This window comes from Diplodia corticola (assembly GCF_001883845.1).
Source record: "Diplodia corticola strain CBS 112549 chromosome Unknown scaffold12, whole genome shotgun sequence".
Taxonomy (NCBI): domain Eukaryota; kingdom Fungi; phylum Ascomycota; class Dothideomycetes; order Botryosphaeriales; family Botryosphaeriaceae; genus Diplodia; species Diplodia corticola.
In genome coordinates, this window is record NW_017971491.1 from 558,556 (window position 1) to 576,634 (window position 18,079).

Below are 18,079 nucleotides of genomic sequence, written 5' to 3' on the forward strand. Positions count from 1 at the left end.
TTGCAAGGATGCATGTTGATGTAGAAGGATGTTGTGTCGACGCATGTCTCGAATTCCGACGTCATTGTGGAAAAACAAATGCGATCAACGTCAAGTGAATCTTCAAGCTCGTCAGGCCGCGAGGAAAGGAAATGCTCGCGAAAGATGAGCTCGCGGAGATGTGGTGCAGGGATGTCGGCCATCTCCAGCTCTTGGCGTCATCACCATCGTCATCGCCATTGCCGCACATTCTACCTTCATTTCCGTTCGCGCTCACTCCCGCTTTCTCCTCAACCATCCACGGCGCCATGCCGCCATTTGTTCCCCGCAAGCGCTCACGCTCGCGCTCCCCCGCGCCCGCATCCGCACCCGCATCCGCTCCCAAGCGCGTAAAGAAGAATGTCTTTGACGCGCTCGACGCGCCTTCCGGCAACACGAGCTCCTCCGCCGACAAGGCCTTTCTCGACGCCTTGAGCAGCGACGGCAGCGACGACAGCCTTAGCGATGCCGACAGCGACGACTTCGAGGACGTGGACATTAGCAAATCGAAGGGCAAGGCTTCCAAGGCCTCCCGGGCCAAACCCGCGGCCACTGGATTCGATGGTGGCGAAGACGACGAGGATGAGATGGACTGGGAGGATGCCCTCCACGCGCAAGCGGATACACCGGTAGCCGACATGCCCGGGCCGAAGCTGGCGCCGTGGCAGCGCGGCCTGGACGACGCCGACGACGTCCTCGAAGTGTCGCTCGGTGGTCCGGTCGAGGAAAACGATGAGATTGCGAGAAGGAACGCGCTTGGGATAAAGGGCCCGTCCAAGAAAGACCGCCAACTCCGCAACTGGACTCACTGCATGCACGTACAATTACTGCTGTGGCATAACCACATTCGAAATGGTTGGGTCTGCGACAAGGAGGTCCAGAAGCTATTGACGGAACAATTGCCCGAGGGCGTAAAGAAAGAGATCCAACGCTGGCGCAAGGACTCCGGGCTGCCGCCCGATCCGTCGCTTGAACCTCCGCCAAATGTTAGGGGGAAGAACGGAAAGCTCAAGGGTAAAGGCAAAGGCAAAGAGAGGAGCGATAGATATTCGGAGCGGAACCAACGAGACTGGGGCGGGACTGCGGACCGCATCGAACAAGGCGTCCCTAATCTAAGTCATGGTGACCCCCTGCACCGACTCTTGAGATATCTGGCTGCCTACTGGAAGAAGCGTTTCCGCATCACTGCGCCGGGATTGCGTAAAAAGGGTTATTTTCCTACAGCGAAGTCTCTTGCTACTGAGATCAAGGCATGGCAGGCAACTAAAGAGGACCCGCCAAACCAGAAGAAGAAGGAGATAAAGAAGGAAAAGACCAAGGCCGAAGAGTATGACATTGAAAGATTTGGAGAGATGATTCGCAGCAAGGCAGATTTCCTAGAAGCTGCACGGAGTTGCACAGGTAGTAGAGACGTCGGCGCCCAGCTGTTCACTGCTCTTGTCAGGGGTATAGGGCTAGAAGCTCGTATGGTAACAAGCCTCCAGCCTATAGGATTCGGATTTACGAAAATGGAAGAAGTCTCCATCAAGAAGGGACAGGATAGCAAGACCGAGGCTACAAAACAGGAAGAGCATCCGACCTCGGAATCGAAAGCACAGGCAGATGAGGCCCCCAGTTCAAGTAAAGCTCAAAAGCCCGTTCGTCCAACCGCGAAAAAGTCGTCTTCTAGAAAATCAGGAACCAAACCTTTAATCATCGACTCTGGTGAAGACAGCGACAGCTCTCTCAGCTCCGCAAAATCGGACATATCTGACGCATCCATCATCGACATGACCCCGTCAAAGCCAGCTGTGGGACTTGGTAACAAGCGCTACGACACGGATCTCAAGTACCCCGTTTATTGGACCGAGGTTCTATCGCCTATCTCTAACACTTATGTTCCTGTCTCGCCTCTGGTTATCTCTACAGTCGCTTCCACATCTGACCTTCTTTCAGCCTTCGAGCCTCGAGGGGCCGCAGCCGAGAAAGCCAAACAAGTAATCTGCTATGTGGTCGCATACAACGCAGACGGGACCGCCAAAGACGTAACAGTCCGCTACCTCAAGAGACACATCTGGCCTGGCAAAACCAAAGGCTTCCGCATGCCTGTTGAGAAGATTCCCATCTACAACAAGCACGGCAAGGTTAAGCGCTACGAGGAGTTCGACTGGTTCAAACGCGTCATGTCCAACTACACACGGGACGGCCGACTACGAACCGAAGCCGACAAGATCGAGGACGAGGGAGACCTCGTCCCGGTCAAGCCATCGGCCGCCAAGAAGGCCGAAGGCAACGAGCCAGAGACGCTCCAGGGCTACAAGAACAGCGCCGAGTACGTCCTCGAGCGCCACCTGCGGCGCGAAGAAGCCATCCGCCCGACGGCCAAGCCAGTCAAGACCTTCATGGCGGGCAAGGGCGACAAGGCCAAGCCCGAGCCCGTCTTCCTGCGCAAGGACGTCGTGGCGTGCAAGACGGCCGAGTCGTGGCACAAGGAAGGGCGGGCGATCGTCGCGGGGGCGACGCCCATGAAGCGGGTGCCGACGCGGGCGGTGACGCTGATCCGCAAGCGCGAGATCGAGGAGGCGGAGCGCGAGAGCGGCGAGAAGGCGACGCAGGGCCTGTACGCGCGCGAGCAGACGGAGTGGATCGTGCCGCCGCCCATCCGCGACGGCCGGATCCCGCGCAACGCCTTCGGCAACATTGACGTCTACGTCCCGACCATGGTGCCGCCCGGCGCCGTGCACCTGCCCCTGCGCGGCGCGGCCCGCGTCTGCAAGAAGCTCGGCGTCGACTTCGCCGAGGCGTGCACCGGCTTCGAGTTCGGCCGCCACATCGCGGTGCCGGTCCTGACGGGCGTCGTGGTCGCCGAGGAGAACGGGGACCTGGTCCGCGAGGCGTGGCGCGCCGAGCAGAAGGCGAAGCGGGAGAAGGAGGAGAAGAAGAGGGTGGAGACGGCGTTGAAGATGTGGCGCAAGTTCATGCTTGGCCTGAGGGTCATCCAGAGGGTGAGGGAGGAGTATGGAGAGGGAAAGGACGGGCTGGACGACGTGGTGAATCCGTTTGCGAGGAAGAAAAGGGAAGGGGAGGTGGGGAATACGTTCGAGAGAAAGTTCGGGGACGAATTCGAGGACGAGATGGAAGAGGGGGGTGGGTTCCTGAAAGAGAGCGAGAGGGATCCTGGCCCTGGCGGCTTCTTCTTGCCGGGTCAAGAGGACGAAGGTCCTAGTGAGGGTGGCTTCATCCGTGAAGGAGATGAGCACGCCGATCAAGGTGGATTTCTGCGCGACGGTGAAGAAGGCGCCGTTGAAGGTGGTGGCTTCGTCATCGAAGGCGATGACAGGGAGAACTTACAAGCCTCACAGGACGACCAACCTACTGGCGATACTCACAACATCCCCTTCTCCCTACAATCAACTCATCAGAATTTCTCAAGGGCGAATGCCGAAACCGCGGAAGAAGACCCGGAAGACGAGGACCAAGATGAAAGCGATAGTCCACCACCGAGGAAGCGTCCCGCCTCGCACGGACGTGACAGCAACAGAGGTCGTGGACGAGGTCGTGGACGCGGTCGCGGCCGGGGAACGCGATCAGTTGCTGCGACTAGCGCACAAAGTAGACGAAAGTCCTCTAGGGCAGGAAATCCAGGCGGCACCACGGACGACTCTGACGGTCTCCCATCGGCGCCATCCGGGTCGGATTCTCCGGTTTCCTCAACGTCGGCCACGGGAAAACAATCGGAGCCCGATACTGATGCTAAACGCGCGCAAACTAAGGACACGGCTGAGGAGATGCCTCGCAGGACTCCGAGGAGAGCTGCTGCGAGGAAGAGCGCGACTGCTGTAAAGAGCCATTATTTTGTCGACGGCGAGGAGGACAGTCAAGATGAAGCTGACAGTGACCGAACAGGAAGTGGAGAAGTGGATGAGACGCCAAAGACGCGATCGCGTCGAGGGGTTCGCGGTCGTGGACGTGGGAGAGGGAGAGCGCGAGGAAGGGGGCCTTCATGAGGACGCTGTCTTGTCCGGGAAGACAAAACTAAGATTTTCTGGACTGATTTTGCCGTCTCGGTGATAATTCAGTTCGAGGAGACGGTTTTGCAGTGGTTTTGCAGTGGTTCGAAGCCGAGAGCTTACTGGAGAACCATCCTGTGCCCCAAAGAAACGCTCTCGTGCAAAACAATCGAGGCACAAAAACGCTGCTAGCGCCAAACCTTTGTTCTGGCTAAGATAGCCGCTGTTACCGTTCCCCTTCGTCTACATGGTTCTCACCAAAGATAGAGGCTGGTTTCTTAGACACTAAAATAATAGACACTATCAGTCAGACTTCAGAGCACAGAATTCTCGACATACAGTTGATTCACTAAAAGCCCTTAAGGAAATTGTATTGGACTGGTGCATATCTATGCAGCTTGCGCTCTTATGTCAAAGTCATTGATCGCTCTCAATCATTGGGTTTACCTCTGGTAGCATCTGTATGTTTGTTTAGCTTGCTATCGTTGCCGTAAGGCGAAAGCTCATTCACTGCATGTTGAAATGAACGCTCCAGTGCATTCTCGGCGTGAACAATGCTGCCATTATCGAATGCTGTCAGCCAATCAGACAAAGAAGGTCATCTTGGCCCGGCAAATACTTCAATGATGGTAGGAAGATGAGTATTGCACTACATAAACAGTGTACACTGTGCAAAGGAACAACTCCATTGATCAACAATCTCCTTCACATATATGTCTTAATCGAACCCCGAGCCTCGAAGTAAACCAAGTAAGTCTCAAGGGGACTTCAGCGTCGCAAACATGGCAACCGGTGATTTCCTGACTTTCATTAGAGAATGTCGCGAGGTCATTGACCCAGTCTGCCCCCTGTGTTTCGAGGAATACGGGAAACCCAACGACGAGGGCGAGGTTGAGTCAGCGGCCCGTTTCACCAGGTGTGGGCACATCATGGGACGGAACTGCTTCAACAAGTGGCGCAAGCAAGGGAAGGCCAACTGCCCGTTATGCCGGGTTGATGTCTTCTGCATCACCCCTCAACGTTCGAAGCTCCGTCGCCAGCTCGATCGTGAAAGGAGCCAGCTTGATCGTCAAAGGAGCCAGCGTACTCCGGAAACTCCCACCGCGCCTCGACGTAGGAAGATCCGTCGTCAGCCTGCTGCTGACAGTCGCACGGGCGAGAACCATGGTCAGGGGAGGCGCGCCCATGCGGTTCATGCTAGTCGCGCCGAGCGTGTTGGAAGGCGTGTTCGTTTCAACACGCACGACCAGGAGCGGAGGCAACGACGCGTGCGCGAAGCTGAGGAGCATTTGAAGCGCCGCCGCGAACAACTTCGTGTGCATCGCGAGATTCCCTGGTGGATGATGCTCATGCAACTATTCGTGCGCCTAATCGTGCGCCTGGTGGAGAGTTTATGGGACTAAGAATCATGCGTGAGACTGGCCCGCCCGATGTTTCATGTGAAGCGTAGCCAAGCTAGCGTAAATCGTAGACCAGACTGGAAATTTGATCATCGCAGAAAGTCCGTGAGTAGTACTAGATCCGTATTGCGGCCCGCAAGGTGACACATTCTGTAAAGCTTACAAGTGGGAGACACAGCCTTGGCGTGGCTACTTCTTTCTTCAATTGAACCATTTAATCGCTCGCCCTGTACCTTTCTCTGTATTCCAGAACCTTCTTGATTTCCTCCTCGGTACCTCTGCTCTTCAGGTAGTCGATGATGTCGTCGAGGGTCAGGATGGACAAGACCGGGATGCCGTATTGCTTCCTGACCTCACCAATGGCGCTAGGCCTGGGCTTGCCGTCATCGTCATTCTCACTGGGAGTCTTTTCTTGTCTGTCGACGGCAACCACGATACCCACGAGCTCGCCGCCCTCCTTCTTGATGATGTCGATGGCCTCGCGGATGGCGGTGCCGGCGGTGATGACATCGTCGACAATGACAACCTTCTTTCCCTTCAACTGAGCACCGACAATGTTGCCACCCTCGCCATGGTCCTTGGCCTCCTTCCGGTTGAAGCTGTAGCTGATGCTCCCGAACTTGTTCAAATCCACTTCGGCGAGCTTGTCCACGGTGGTGGCGGCGAGGGGGATGCCCTTGTAGGCCGGGCCGAACAGAACGTCGAATTGAAAGTCGGAGTGCTCGGCGGAGTAAGCGGCAATTGTGTTTGCGAACGCCCGGGAAATGGCGCGAGTTAGGTCGGCACGGTGGAATAGGCCGGCATTGAAAAAGTAGGGCGAGATGCGCTTGGACTTGAGGGTGTATGTGCCGAACGTAAGGGCCTCGGCGGAAGTACAGGCCTCCAGGAAGGCGGTCTTGTAGGCGGGGATGTTGGTGGAAGAGGCCATTGTGGGTAGTGCTCAGGCGGGAGTGGAGAGGACGCGACGGCGGGGAGTCCAACTTTTTGGCGGGGGTGAAGTGGTTGCCGGGCGGTGGCGGCCCCCTAGTGGAACCAAGTTTACCCGGCGACCGAGCAGGGCCCTGGGCTGAACTTTTTTTGCGCCTCTATCGATACCGCCCCAGCACTCTTGCTCGAACATCCGCCCACTCCACCTGCGCGCCCCTGCAACACACACCACTGCGCCAGGCACCATGAAGACCACTTGGAAGGACATTGCCCCGGTGCCCACCTCCCAGGAATTCCTGGACATTGTTCTGAGCCGGACCCAGAGGCGCCTGTATGTACTGTCGCATTCTCGACCCGCGTCTCCTCTGACCTCTCGTTTGCCTTTAGCCCTACCCAGATTCGTGCCGGCTTCAAAATCACTAGGATCCGAGGTATGCTTCACCGCGCTCTTCCGAACCACCCCAGACTGACGCGTTTGTCGCGCAGCTTTCTACACCCGCAAAGTGAAGTACACGGCCGAGACCTTCACCGAGAAAATCCAGGCCATTCTCGAGGGTTTCCCCAAGCTCCAGGACATCCATCCCTTCCACAAGGATCTCCTCAACACCCTCTACGATGCCGACCATTTCCGCATTGCCTTGGGTCAGCTCTCGACCGCGAAACACTTGATTGAGACCGTGGCGAGGGACTACGTGCGTCTGCTGAAGTATGGCCAGTCGCTCTTTCAGTGCAAGCAGCTCAAGCGCGCTGCCTTGGGTCGCATGGCCACCATCTGCAAGCGTCTGAAGGATCCCCTTCTCTATCTCGAGCAGGTGCGCCAGCATCTTGGTCGTTTGCCCGCCATTGACCCCAACACCCGGACACTCGTCATCTGCGGCTACCCCAATGTCGGAAAGTCGAGTTTCTTGAGGAACGTGTCTCGCGCCGATGTCGATGTGCAGCCCTATGCTTTCACCACCAAGAGCTTGTTTGTTGGCCACTGTAAGTTGCTTGCTTCCCAACCGTGAACGCCGCTGATCCAAGTAGTCGACCACAAAATGTTGCGATTCCAAGCCATTGATACCCCCGGTATCCTCGACCACCCCCTCGAGGAGATGAACACCATCGAGATGCAGAGTATCACCGCCATCGCCCATCTTCGGTCTGCCATCATGTACTTCATGGATCTCAGTGAGCAGTGCGGCTACAGTGTCACGGCCCAGATCCAGCTTTTCCACAGCATCAAGCCCTTGTTCAACGGCAAATTGGTCTTCGTCGTCATCAACAAGACCGATCTTATGAAGCCTGAGGACCTGGATCCGGAGACGCAGGAGAGCCTTCAGGGCATGCTCAAGTCGGGCGAGGTAGAGTTGCTGCAGCTTTCTTGCAACACGACGGAGAATGTCATGGCTGTCCGTGGCGCCGTCTGCGACAGGCTTCTGGCGCAACGTAACGCCGAGAAGTTGAAGGCCGGCACCAACGCTTCCGGCGACGTCACTGGCCGTCTCGGCGAAGTCCTCAAGAGAATCCACGTCGCCGTCCCCATGGATGGCATGACGCGCGAAACCTTCATCCCGGAAGCTGTCAAGAATAAGATGAAGTATGACCCGTCCGACCCCAACCGCAAGAAGCTGCAGCGCGAGATTGAGGAGGAAAACGGCGGCGCCGGTGTATACAACATCAACCTCAAGGAGAACTACTTGCTGGACAACGACGAGTGGAAGAACGACAAGGTTCCCGAGATTTTCAACGGAAAGAACGTCTACGACTTCATCGATCCCGAAATTGAGGCCAAGCTCGCCGCGCTTGAGGCCGAAGAGGAGCAGATGGAGGCCGATGGCCGCTATCAAAGCGACTCTGATATCGAGGATGCTGAAGAGGCCGACATCCGCAACAAGGCCGACTTGATCCGCGAGAAGCAGGCGATCCTCAAGAACGAGTCCCGCATGAAGAAGAGCCTGAAGAACCGCGCCCAGATTCCCCGCACCGCAAAGGCCAAGAAGCTCTCGCAGATGGAAGCCCACCTGGAAAGTCTTGGCCACGACACCAGCTCGCTTGCTGCGCGCGCACGCTCGCAGTCTCGCGGCAGGAGCCACGTCCGTGGCCGCTCCGAAGGCGACGACGGTGACGCCATGGACGTCGACAGGCCGCAGCCCAGCGCCATCGAGCGCGCCAAGAGCCGTGCGCGCAGCCAGAGCACCAACCGTCGCGATGACGGTGTTACGAACGAGGCGGCGCGCACGAAGGCGGAGCGCATGGCCAAGCTTGGACAGAAGAAGATGAACCGCATGGCCAGACAGGGTGAAGCCGACAGGCACACGACCGCATCGCTCAACAAGCATTTGCTTGCGGGCAAGAGAGGCATGGGCAGCACGAGGAGTCGTTAAGAGGGCAAAAGCGAATGGGAAAAGAAAAGTTTATGGGTTCTGCGGCGTTGGGTGGGGGTGGAAATGCTGGCCCCTTGTTTCCCCCCAGTTCTTCTACATCTCTCTTACACTTTACTTGTTCACTGGGTGCATGGCGCAAACGCTTTTACGAAGGTTCTTTATGTGATTCCCTATTCACTGCTCTTTGCATCGTATAATATCTCGCCAAAAGAGTGGAATGGAAAACATGATTAATACTCTTTCACCTTGTACCCCCTCGAATTATTTGCAACCATCTTTCTTTGCTGACAGCTGATGTCCGTCCGCCACGTATCGCGACGGGGAAGTCGAAGCGTCCATCCGGACAAGAGCTTCAACTACCCCTCATCCTGTCGAGGTACTAAGCGAATTCGACGCTGGCATGTCCCGATTTCTAGATGAGAAACACTTTTGTCCTGAAATGTGAATTAGATACAGGAGAATAAGACCAGACTGCGCCACGCCGGGGGATGACGACCGCATGTACGTACGCGTCTCCAGATTCCTGGACGCGTGGGAAAGGAATGGGACCCCAACGGTTCATTTCCGCCGCCGCCGCCACCACCCGACACCCCCTGCCGGCGTACGTAGGCTTGGGTACCCACCACTGAAACGGGGGAAAGGGTTAGAAAAAATTGACAGTAATTTGTAAAGGGAACGTTTGTGCGCTGCCGGCTTGCAAATGAAAGAAGTGGAAGCGCCGCGCTCTCGCTCGCTCGATTATGCGCAACAAGATGAAATATTCGAGGATAAAATCAGATGTGGGACGGCGGCGGCCAGGTTAGCAATGGTTAGACACGAATACTGAGGGCAAACAAAAGCAAAACGCCTCGTCATTAAACAGCAGTAAATTGGGTGGTGATGGTTTGTGCTTCTCTTTCTGATGTGCCATTTGCAACAGTAGCGTCTTGCTACAGCGCCCACCAACCGGAAAACAAACGACAATAGAAGAAGGGAAGAAGAAAATAACAACTAACTACTGGATAACAATCCCCATACGAGATTAAAGAAAGTGAAAAGAGATGAAGACGCCGTTGATTGAAGGGTGGGTTATAGTGAGTTCTGGCAACGCGCAGTTGAAACCATGGGAGCCCCAAAAGAGAAAAAGAAGGGCAAAAATTCGAAGAGCCTGCCACAGTAATATATGTGTATAGCGTTTCCCGTGCACTCCGGTTTGAAGCATTTCCCGCCCGTCTATCCAACTTGCAAAACTCAAAAAGAGAAAAAAGAGATGCTCTTCCTTTGACCGTGATAGCACTTTCCTCCCATCATTCCGTCTTCTTTCCATTCATTCACCGTACCGACTCGTTAAAGAGAACTTTTGGCTGTTTGATGAGGGCCTTCGGTCGGCTCAATCGCCTTTTCCGCCCTTACTTGGTGTGCCACTGCGTGCCTCCCGCCTTCTGACACCGTCTGCCGGTCCGCCTCTTCCACTTCCGGTGCCGCTGCGTCCGCGGTTGGCTTCTTCCTCATCCTCGCCGACCTCGAACGCGTCTGTCAGCTCGATCAAGTCGTTGATATCGCCGCTCATGCCCGCGGCGCCCAATCCAGCACCCGCTGCACGCTGCCTGTCAGCGGGGGTTACGCTGGTCTTGCTAGGCGTCAGCTGCGCCGGCGGCACGAGCGTCGACGCTTGTGTTGCTACCTTGCGCATCCAGCCCTCGATAGCGCCGCCGACCTGAGCGAGATCGAATCCACTGGAGCTGCCACCAACACCGCCAACTCCGACGGGGGTCGCAGTACCCGATGGGCCCATGGAGTTCCCGTTCGCTTTGGCCTCTGCCAACGCTGCTGGGTTCCACGTTCCGAAATAATCCTTGCCTGGCGGCGGGGCGAGGTTTGGCAGGTGCTGGCCAAATATCTTATTCAAGCCATCCTGCGCGGGACCCGGTTTGCGGACGTTCCTGTTGAAGGTGCCAACGCCTCCAGGTCCGTCGAGCTTGAAACTTTGCGTAACACTAGGGGCGCGTGGGCGGTGACGGTTAGGTACGTTACTACTGCTGCTTTGGCGGGGCGATTTGGCTGTGCCATGCGAAGTCATTGATGACGCCGAGGTTATGGTATCTGAGCGGTTCAGCTCGAGCGACGCGGACGGCGTTCGGACGGCGGAGTCATTGTCAGAGAAAGTCAAACTTTTCCGGCGAGCAGGCGGGAAAAAGCCGAGGTCTCTGCGTGGTAGGCGGGCAATCTCGATTGGGTCTTTGCTGTGTGGTAGCATGACCCAGCCCTCGTGTTTCCATGGCGGCTCGTTGTCGGCGTTGGTGGATGCTTCCGATGCGGTTACGGATTTGGAGAGGTTCGAGGTCGAAACAGACGCAGGGCCGTTCCAGCCATTCGTAGGGAGACTGGTGCTGTGGATGGGAGGATACTCGGCGCCCGGGGTGGGCAATAGCAAGTCATCTTCTACGTTGGGCTGCTTCGGTTTCTGCTCTTCCGGCGGTGGCACAGGGCGGCCTTTCACGCCACAGGCATCGGCGGGGATGATCAGATGACGGCGTGTCTGCACACTGTCCTGGGCCCACATCCTGTTCGCCTTGCGTAGAGGAGCAGCTTGGCAGTTGTACTTGATGGTGATGCCGGCAAGCGTATCCTCAGGTCTCACTCGGTGGATGTACACCAGCGCCTCGCGGTCAATGTGCTCCGTGGGCGGGGCTGACGACGAGACGCGCTCATCGGAATTCCTCCGCTTGAACTTCCCCGTAGCATCCAGGTTCAAATGACCATCCGCCATGAGCAGGTCCTTCCGCTTCATCGCCCTGACCATGGCCTCCCGCTCCTCCTTCGTGCCCGTCCCAATCTGTGTGTCCCGTGTGGCGGGGCCCCATTGCGCAGGAGGAGCGCTGGCCGTCGCCTTGCGGCCATGGGTAGCTTCGAAGGGCCTGCGCTTCCGGGGCACGTCTCCGCTGGGGTCGCTGCCAAGCACATTGGAAGCGAGCCCCTGCAACGTAGTCCACGAGCTGCCCCACAGGCCGGAGAGCTGGGCCAGCGGATCCTGGGCGTTGCCGGGCTGGCCACGGCTCACGGCGCTCTTGCTGACGGTCGACTCCCTCGAGCGGTTCACGGCCTGCGAGGAGGCGGAGCGCGAGGGGCCGGGGCCGGGGATGGGCGAGGCAGTCCTCGAGGCAAAGGGCGAGGCGGAGGGCGAGGCGGCGCGGCTGGCATCTAGGCTGGCGGCGGCATTGGAGTCGCGGTCGAGGTCGTCGTCGACGCCGGAGACCAGGCGCTTGTTGCGCGGGCGGAGCGAGGCTTCGGGGGTGAGATGGGTGCGGGAGGAATGCTGAGAGGCATTGGTGGGGTTCATGGCAGGAACGACAGAGCCGGCGGCGGAGGAGGAGAGGCTGCAGGAGAGGCGAGCTGCATGGGAAAGCTATGCGAGTGGTGCGGCTCTGGCCATAGGCGGAGGGGTGGTGTCGGCGAACGCTTGCGGCGGGAGAAAGTGTCAGGGCGCCAGACGATGGTAGCCGGATGTTACTCCTTGGCTGACGAGGCGCGTCCGGGCCTGCGAGTTGCGGCGGCCAGGCGGGGACTGATTGGTGCGCGCGCATCAGTGCAGCGCGATTACGCTGCCTGCCCTGTCGCCCCCCGGCGCGCGCCCTTCCGAGCAGGACCGACTGCTGAGGCCAGCTTTCGCTACTGCTGCTGCGTGCTGCTGCGTGCTGCGGCGTGCTGCTGCAAAATTGCCAGAGACGATCAACTCTATGTGCGACGCCTGCAGGCTCCTCAGGCTCCGCAGGCTCCGCTCGCCGCCCCCGCCCGCCCTCGCCGCCCTTGCGCCCGCGGCTTGTGTCTCTCTCGTGGCCGCTGCCCTACGCCGCGCGCCCGCCGCAGATGACGCAATGGCCCTCGCACCGCAAAACCATCGTCGACTTCCAGAACCAGGCACAGCACTTGCATAAACGCAGCCCGTCGTGTTCTCTGATTGGATCGTCCAGCTCCCCACACCTTCTCCGTACCAAGCCTAGTCCCCACTCTTTACCTCTCGCAGAGCACCAGTGCCCTCCCCGTTCCTAATCGTCCTGCCACGCGAACGGCCCGCGACCGTACAACAAGCTGTTCGTCGCGATGGTGATGCCGATGCAAGCAGCTGGCTGAGGATCTGGTACACGCCAGGCCCTAACACCGGACAAGCGTACCAACCACCGCCCGCCGCGTAGACGAAACCCCCGTCCTGGAACGCCTGATGAATCCCCCCGACGATGGAATCCTCAGGGATGTGTTCACTGTGCGCCTGCGGGTTGATAGAGCCGTTGACCTCCCGGAACGCTGGCTTGCTGTACGACATGGTCGGACCCAGTTGCAAAATAATTCCGGCCTGCACGTGGGCCTTGCTAGTATTAAGAATGATAGATACCCCAATATTGCATGTGTGGTCCAAGATGAACAGCACTGCTTTGTCGCATATCTGGCCCGGCAGCCCGCCAACGACTAGGCTATCCTGGATCATGTTGTTGATAGGAACTATTCATTAGCCTCTCAGTACGGCTCACTTTATCATCAGAGAACGCCTGATTGCCAACACAGTAATCACCAAACTTGTCTATCGCCTCTTTAGTTCTTATGACAATTGTAGTCGGTTGAGATCATTGCCTCCTTGCCTCATGCACATGAAAGACTTCAATGTCCGCTGTGGATATTGATTCAACAGGGGATGGCCATCTAGCTTACCTTCCATTGGTTTGTGGACTAGTGGAAAGCGAGATATGTGAATAAACAGGAAGCATGCAGTGTCAGGTCCTGTGTGTCGACCATTCCGACACGGATCATTATGCCCTGCATGCATGACTGTGTCTGGAAACATGAACAGGCCTGAAAGATGCCGACAGCGATGTTGTGCGGCAATCTGAGACGGATGATTTGTCGATGACGGAAGTTGGACGCGAAAGAGTTAAGATAGTGGAAGCTGGGAATCTAGCCGCATTAGCAGGCAGACTTCCAGTACATTCCAGGTAAACTAGCCAGCAACCAGTCAGTCGATCTATAAAGACCGGTAGATAGCTGAATGGAATCACTATGCGATCATTTCAACTAACGGTGTTGCGGCTCTGACATAGAGACAACGGGCGGCGACAAGGCCTTGTGGCAGATCTGAATGCTCGCAGGGTTACGCTAATTAGCAAAGCGGGTCGGCCTTGCCCGGTGGAAGGTCGCAACTGCAGCCGTTATCCAAGAGTTTTGAAGGACATATGGCACCCAACAATCGGTGACTGCCAGGCTGGCCTGCGGAAGCCTGAGATGCAGGTGCTTTGCTGGCACACGGAAGGAGTGGCTGAAGTTCTTCACATGGAGCGTAGCGGATGCTGGCCCCGGCGGGCGCTAGCTCGCAAGCGGAAGATTGACGATCCATATTTAGCAGGCGCCGCCTCCCCATGAGATCACCGGGGCTGTCTCGCTCCCTCCGCCGCGACTCCGCCACCAAATCCTTCAGTCGGCTGTTGCCTGCTGCACCTCTTCCTTATATTGTTGCACTCCTTAACTTTCAACCACCATCACCACATTTCTCCCCATCCACGCACAACCAGTCTCCCGCCCGCGCATTTGCAACCGCGACCATGGGATTCCCCGAACGTCTCCTAGACCCGCTTTTGAAGCGCGGCATGGACATCGCCTCCAACCTCGTCAACAAGCACTACGCCAAGGCTGTCGAAAAGCGTGAGGCCGGCGGCAGCGACGATGATCTTGAGACCGGCGTTCTCATCACTGTCGGCCTGACCCTCTTCGTGTTCGTCGTTTTCTACGGCTTGGTAAGGCTGTCTACATGCTCTTCTACCTGTCGCCCTGCTTACTTTGTTAGGTCCAATACACTCTTCGCCATGTCGTCACCACCCTCGCCCTGGTCGAGACCCCCGCTACCGCTGTCCAGCTCTCTGCTGCACCCTCCGACGAGGAAAGCAACGTGAAGCTTAGCGATAAGGAGGCTGAGGCCGAGGCCTTCCTCGGAGGCTCCCTGCCTAAGCTCACCGTCGTCAACGCCAAGCCCGTCACCTCGAAGATCCGCACTACCATCAAGCACATTACTTCGCAGGCTGGATGGACTGCGCGCTGGCGTGGCATGGGCTACGGCTTCATCTACTCCCTCGCGTTCTACACGTCGGTCCAGTTCTTGGCTGCCATCACCCCTAGCCTTCCTGGCCTGAACATCATCGTCATTCTTCTCGCCACCGTCATCGCTGCTCCCGCGCACATGATCTGGACTCACGCTACCATCGCGCTTCCCGGCACTTCATGGAGAACCCGTTGGACCCCTGCCAAGGGCTTGGCTTGCTACAAGAACCTCGCCGTTCCGGCCCTCGTGTATGAGGGTGTTCAAATCCTGGTCGCCTACATGACTGTCTGCATGGGCACGCTCCTGAGCTTGGACGTGTCGGCTAGCGCTGACGCTACCCCCTCTCAAAAGGCCTGGACTGTTGTTCGCCTGATTGGTGGCGTGCTGCTTCTTGCTGCTGCGGGTATCTTCGTCATTCTTCCCGCTCACACCCAGCTCGTTCGTGTCGAGGCTTCGATGCTTTCCGAGGACGAGGACACTATTGTTCCGTTCGACCGTACCTTCGGCGGCAAGGTCGTCCCCAAGGTGCTCGGCGGATCCGGTGCCATCGGCTTCATGGACGCATGGCGCTCGTTCAACCGCGAGGCCCGCATCCGCGTCGTCAAGCTCTACCTGAAGATCTTTGCCATTAGCGTGACCCTCTTCCTACTTTTCGTGCACGTCATTGGCTTGGAGGTCCTCCTTCTCAGCAAGCACTCGGTCGGCGATGTCGTCAACGCTGCTCAGCACCAGGCCCTTTAAGGCTTTGCGACTCATGGCCAAGTATCACACATTTCTAAATGGAGAAAAACAGCAAGGCCTTGTAGATAAGTCATTCGATGAGGACTACTTGCGAGTTTGCAACTTTCTTCTCCCCCTCAAGACTCCATTTTTCCTTCCACTTTTAGGCTGGCAGTTTTAGGCTGGCAGTGAGCGCTGTTAATCGGTGCCTTCCACGGCTCACGTACAAGATACCAAATTGAAGCTTTCATTGCACGACCTTGACTGAAATGAGTGACTATGATTCGTGTGAGCGCGTTCTCTATCGGAACGATAAGAGCCCGCCAGCCGAAATGTGGCGTGTGGCTAGACAATCACATGCCCGGAATTACGGTGCGAAAATGAGGGGTGGCCGAAAGGACAAGTCGGGACGGGTGCGGCATGCAGCCGGGCGGGCAGGCCAGGCGGCGGAGGGTGCGCTTGTGCGCAGTATCATCTGCGCGGGGAGTTGAGACAAAGGAAGTGACGGGGCTGGAAAGGCCGGATTCTGAGAGGGCGGCTGGGGGTGGAAGGCCGCGGGTGCAGCTCGCGTTTTGCTAGCGCTAGTGTTTCGTCATCGGGACGATGGCGCCCCAAAACTCCAGGCTGTCGCGCGACCAGTAAACCTGTTGGAAGGAACAAACGTGCCTGCCACAGCATCAGCTTGCCGGCCACACAAAAAGCGTAGCCTCCCCGAGCCCAGCCAATCCTGAAGCTACCACCTTGTTTCCCAATCCCCTCCTCTTTCCAAAGCATGACCACCGAGGCTCCCCCCCAAATTCCCACGCCGGATCTCAGCATCACTCACGGTGGAAACTACGTCGATCTCGATCCCACAGCTCCCGTGCAGGACTTCCCCGAGCACAGCGCTCCCGAGCCCATCTCTGCGCCCGCAGCCGAGCCCTCTCCGCAGACAAACGGCACCTACAAGGCCGCGATTGTCAACTGTAAGGTACGTGCTCCTGCTCACCGAGAGCTATGCACCCTGGTCGTCGGCGGTTCCGGAACGGCAGCTAACGCTCGGTGCATAACCACAGTTCCCTTATCTGCTCTTGCGCGCACACCACCTCGCTCCCAAACTCCTCGCCTGACTCTCCTTTCGCAGCCGCGCAATCCGCCATGGACTCAGTTCAGAACTCCTCGTTCGCTCAGCAAGCCGTCAACGGTAAGGTATGTGTTCCCCGCTCCGTCTGTCTTTTTGCGCAAGACTGTGGGCTGACCGCGCGACAGGATGCCTCTTTGTGGCCCTCTTCAAAACTGCGCAAAACAGCGTTACTAATCGTCCCTAGGCCCTGTCGGCCAGAGCGTCAAGACCGAGACTGCGAAGACGCAGTCTGAGTTCCGCGACCTCGCTGACGCTCGTCGCGTGCCCGGCCAGCCTGCGGCCACCGGCCAGCCCTTGACCCGTAGGCAGCAACGATTGCGACCCCCGCTGCCACACGAAGGTATACTGACCAAGTTCTAGATTACCACTCGATGTTCTACAGGCTTCTTAGCGCAAGTTTACACGAATCCACTTTTGACGTCACGACCACTAACTAGTCGCAGTGGAGGAACCCCCGCGCGACTGCCATCTCTTTTGCCTGCTCCGTCCTCTTCATCTTCACGGCGCGCTATGTCAACATCGTCCGCTACATCTTCAAGCTCCTCTGGGTTACTCTGGGCTGTGCGTATACAATTGGATGCGAGATCTCATAGGTGGATTCTGACAAACGACGACAGGCACTGCGTTCGCCGAGGTCGCTGGACAGGCCGCCCTGGGCCATGGACTCGCTACGCAAATGCGCCCGCGCAAGTACTACATGATCCGCAAGGACTCCTTGGAGCGCCTTACGGACGATCTGGAGCAGTTCATCAACTTCTTTGTCATCGAGTTCCAGCGTGTGGTGTTCGTCGAGAACATCTACGTCAGCGCTGCGGTGAGCATGAACCCGTCGATATTCAGTAGCTGTTTTCGGGCAGGTGCTAACATGTTATGCAGTGCTTTGTTGCTTCCTTCATTTCGTACTTCCTCATCAAATGGCTCCCTCTCTGGGGCCTTGGCCTGATCGCCACGGTCCTCGTCTACATGGGCCCTCTCGTGTACATTCAGAACAAGGAGTACATTGACGAGCAGCTCCGCCTCACCAACCAGATGCTGAATGAGCAAACCAACCAGTTCAAGGACCTTGCTGCTCAGCACAGCACCCGTGCGCAGAAGCAGCTGAAGGTCTACGCCAACGAGTACAGCAACAAGGCGCAGGATTTCATTGGACAGGCCAAGAGCAAGGCTTTCCCTGCTAGGAGCCGGCCCACGACGCCCGCTGCTCCCGCTGCGGCCGCGCCCGTTGAGTCCGCCCCGCCGCCTGAGATGACTCACGAGAAGGCTCCGGTCCAGGAGGCCGACTTCCCTGAGGCGCCCACGGCAGCCTTCGCGACCGAGACTCCCGAGGTGCCCCAGGTCCACGAGCCTGTTCACTCGTTTGACAACCACACTCCTGACGCAGTGGCGATGTAAATGAAGACGCTCCTCCATCCATTGCCAAGCTTATGGAGAACGCGGATAACGGACGCTGGGATGGCTGTGAATGTCCATTCCTT

At 57.5% G+C, this 18,079-nt stretch overlaps 6 protein-coding genes across 6 annotated transcripts; 4 read left to right on the forward strand and 2 right to left on the reverse strand.

Moving 5' to 3' along the window:
• Window positions 1–287: 287 nt before the first annotated feature.
• BKCO1_12000180 (xeroderma pigmentosum group c-complementing protein) lies at window positions 288–4,004 on the forward strand (the record flags this gene model as incomplete). Its single annotated transcript, XM_020270678.1, has 1 exon — window positions 288–4,004. One exon carries the CDS (start codon window positions 288–290, stop codon window positions 4,002–4,004), a length of 3,717 nt encoding a protein of 1,238 aa, XP_020132544.1.
• Window positions 4,005–5,621: 1,617 nt separating this feature from the next.
• On the reverse strand, window positions 5,622–6,335 carry BKCO1_12000181 (orotate phosphoribosyltransferase; the record flags this gene model as incomplete). The annotated part of the gene is made up of 1 exon (XM_020270679.1): window positions 5,622–6,335. One exon carries the CDS (start codon window positions 6,333–6,335, stop codon window positions 5,622–5,624), a length of 714 nt encoding a protein of 237 aa, XP_020132545.1.
• A 244-nt stretch (window positions 6,336–6,579) lies between these two features.
• BKCO1_12000182 (nucleolar gtp-binding protein) lies at window positions 6,580–8,700 on the forward strand (the record flags this gene model as incomplete). The annotated part of the gene is made up of 4 exons (XM_020270680.1): window positions 6,580–6,665; window positions 6,722–6,765; window positions 6,821–7,315; window positions 7,361–8,700. The coding sequence occupies 4 exons, from the start codon at window positions 6,580–6,582 to the stop codon at window positions 8,698–8,700; spliced, it is 1,965 nt and encodes a 654-aa protein (XP_020132546.1).
• Window positions 8,701–10,069: 1,369 nt separating this feature from the next.
• On the reverse strand, window positions 10,070–12,019 carry BKCO1_12000183 (carbohydrate-binding module family 50 protein; the record flags this gene model as incomplete). Its single annotated transcript, XM_020270681.1, has 1 exon — window positions 10,070–12,019. The coding sequence occupies one exon, from the start codon at window positions 12,017–12,019 to the stop codon at window positions 10,070–10,072; it is 1,950 nt and encodes a 649-aa protein (XP_020132547.1).
• A 2,248-nt stretch (window positions 12,020–14,267) lies between these two features.
• Window positions 14,268–15,502, forward strand: BKCO1_12000184 (ubiquitin carrier protein; the record flags this gene model as incomplete). Its single annotated transcript, XM_020270682.1, has 2 exons — window positions 14,268–14,459; window positions 14,510–15,502. The coding sequence occupies 2 exons, from the start codon at window positions 14,268–14,270 to the stop codon at window positions 15,500–15,502; spliced, it is 1,185 nt and encodes a 394-aa protein (XP_020132540.1).
• A 751-nt stretch (window positions 15,503–16,253) lies between these two features.
• On the forward strand, window positions 16,254–17,996 carry BKCO1_12000185 (cell lysis protein; the record flags this gene model as incomplete). The annotated part of the gene is made up of 7 exons (XM_020270683.1): window positions 16,254–16,446; window positions 16,605–16,664; window positions 16,789–16,905; window positions 16,965–16,996; window positions 17,048–17,165; window positions 17,222–17,418; window positions 17,481–17,996. The coding sequence occupies 7 exons, from the start codon at window positions 16,254–16,256 to the stop codon at window positions 17,994–17,996; spliced, it is 1,233 nt and encodes a 410-aa protein (XP_020132541.1).
• Window positions 17,997–18,079: the final 83 nt, after the last annotated feature.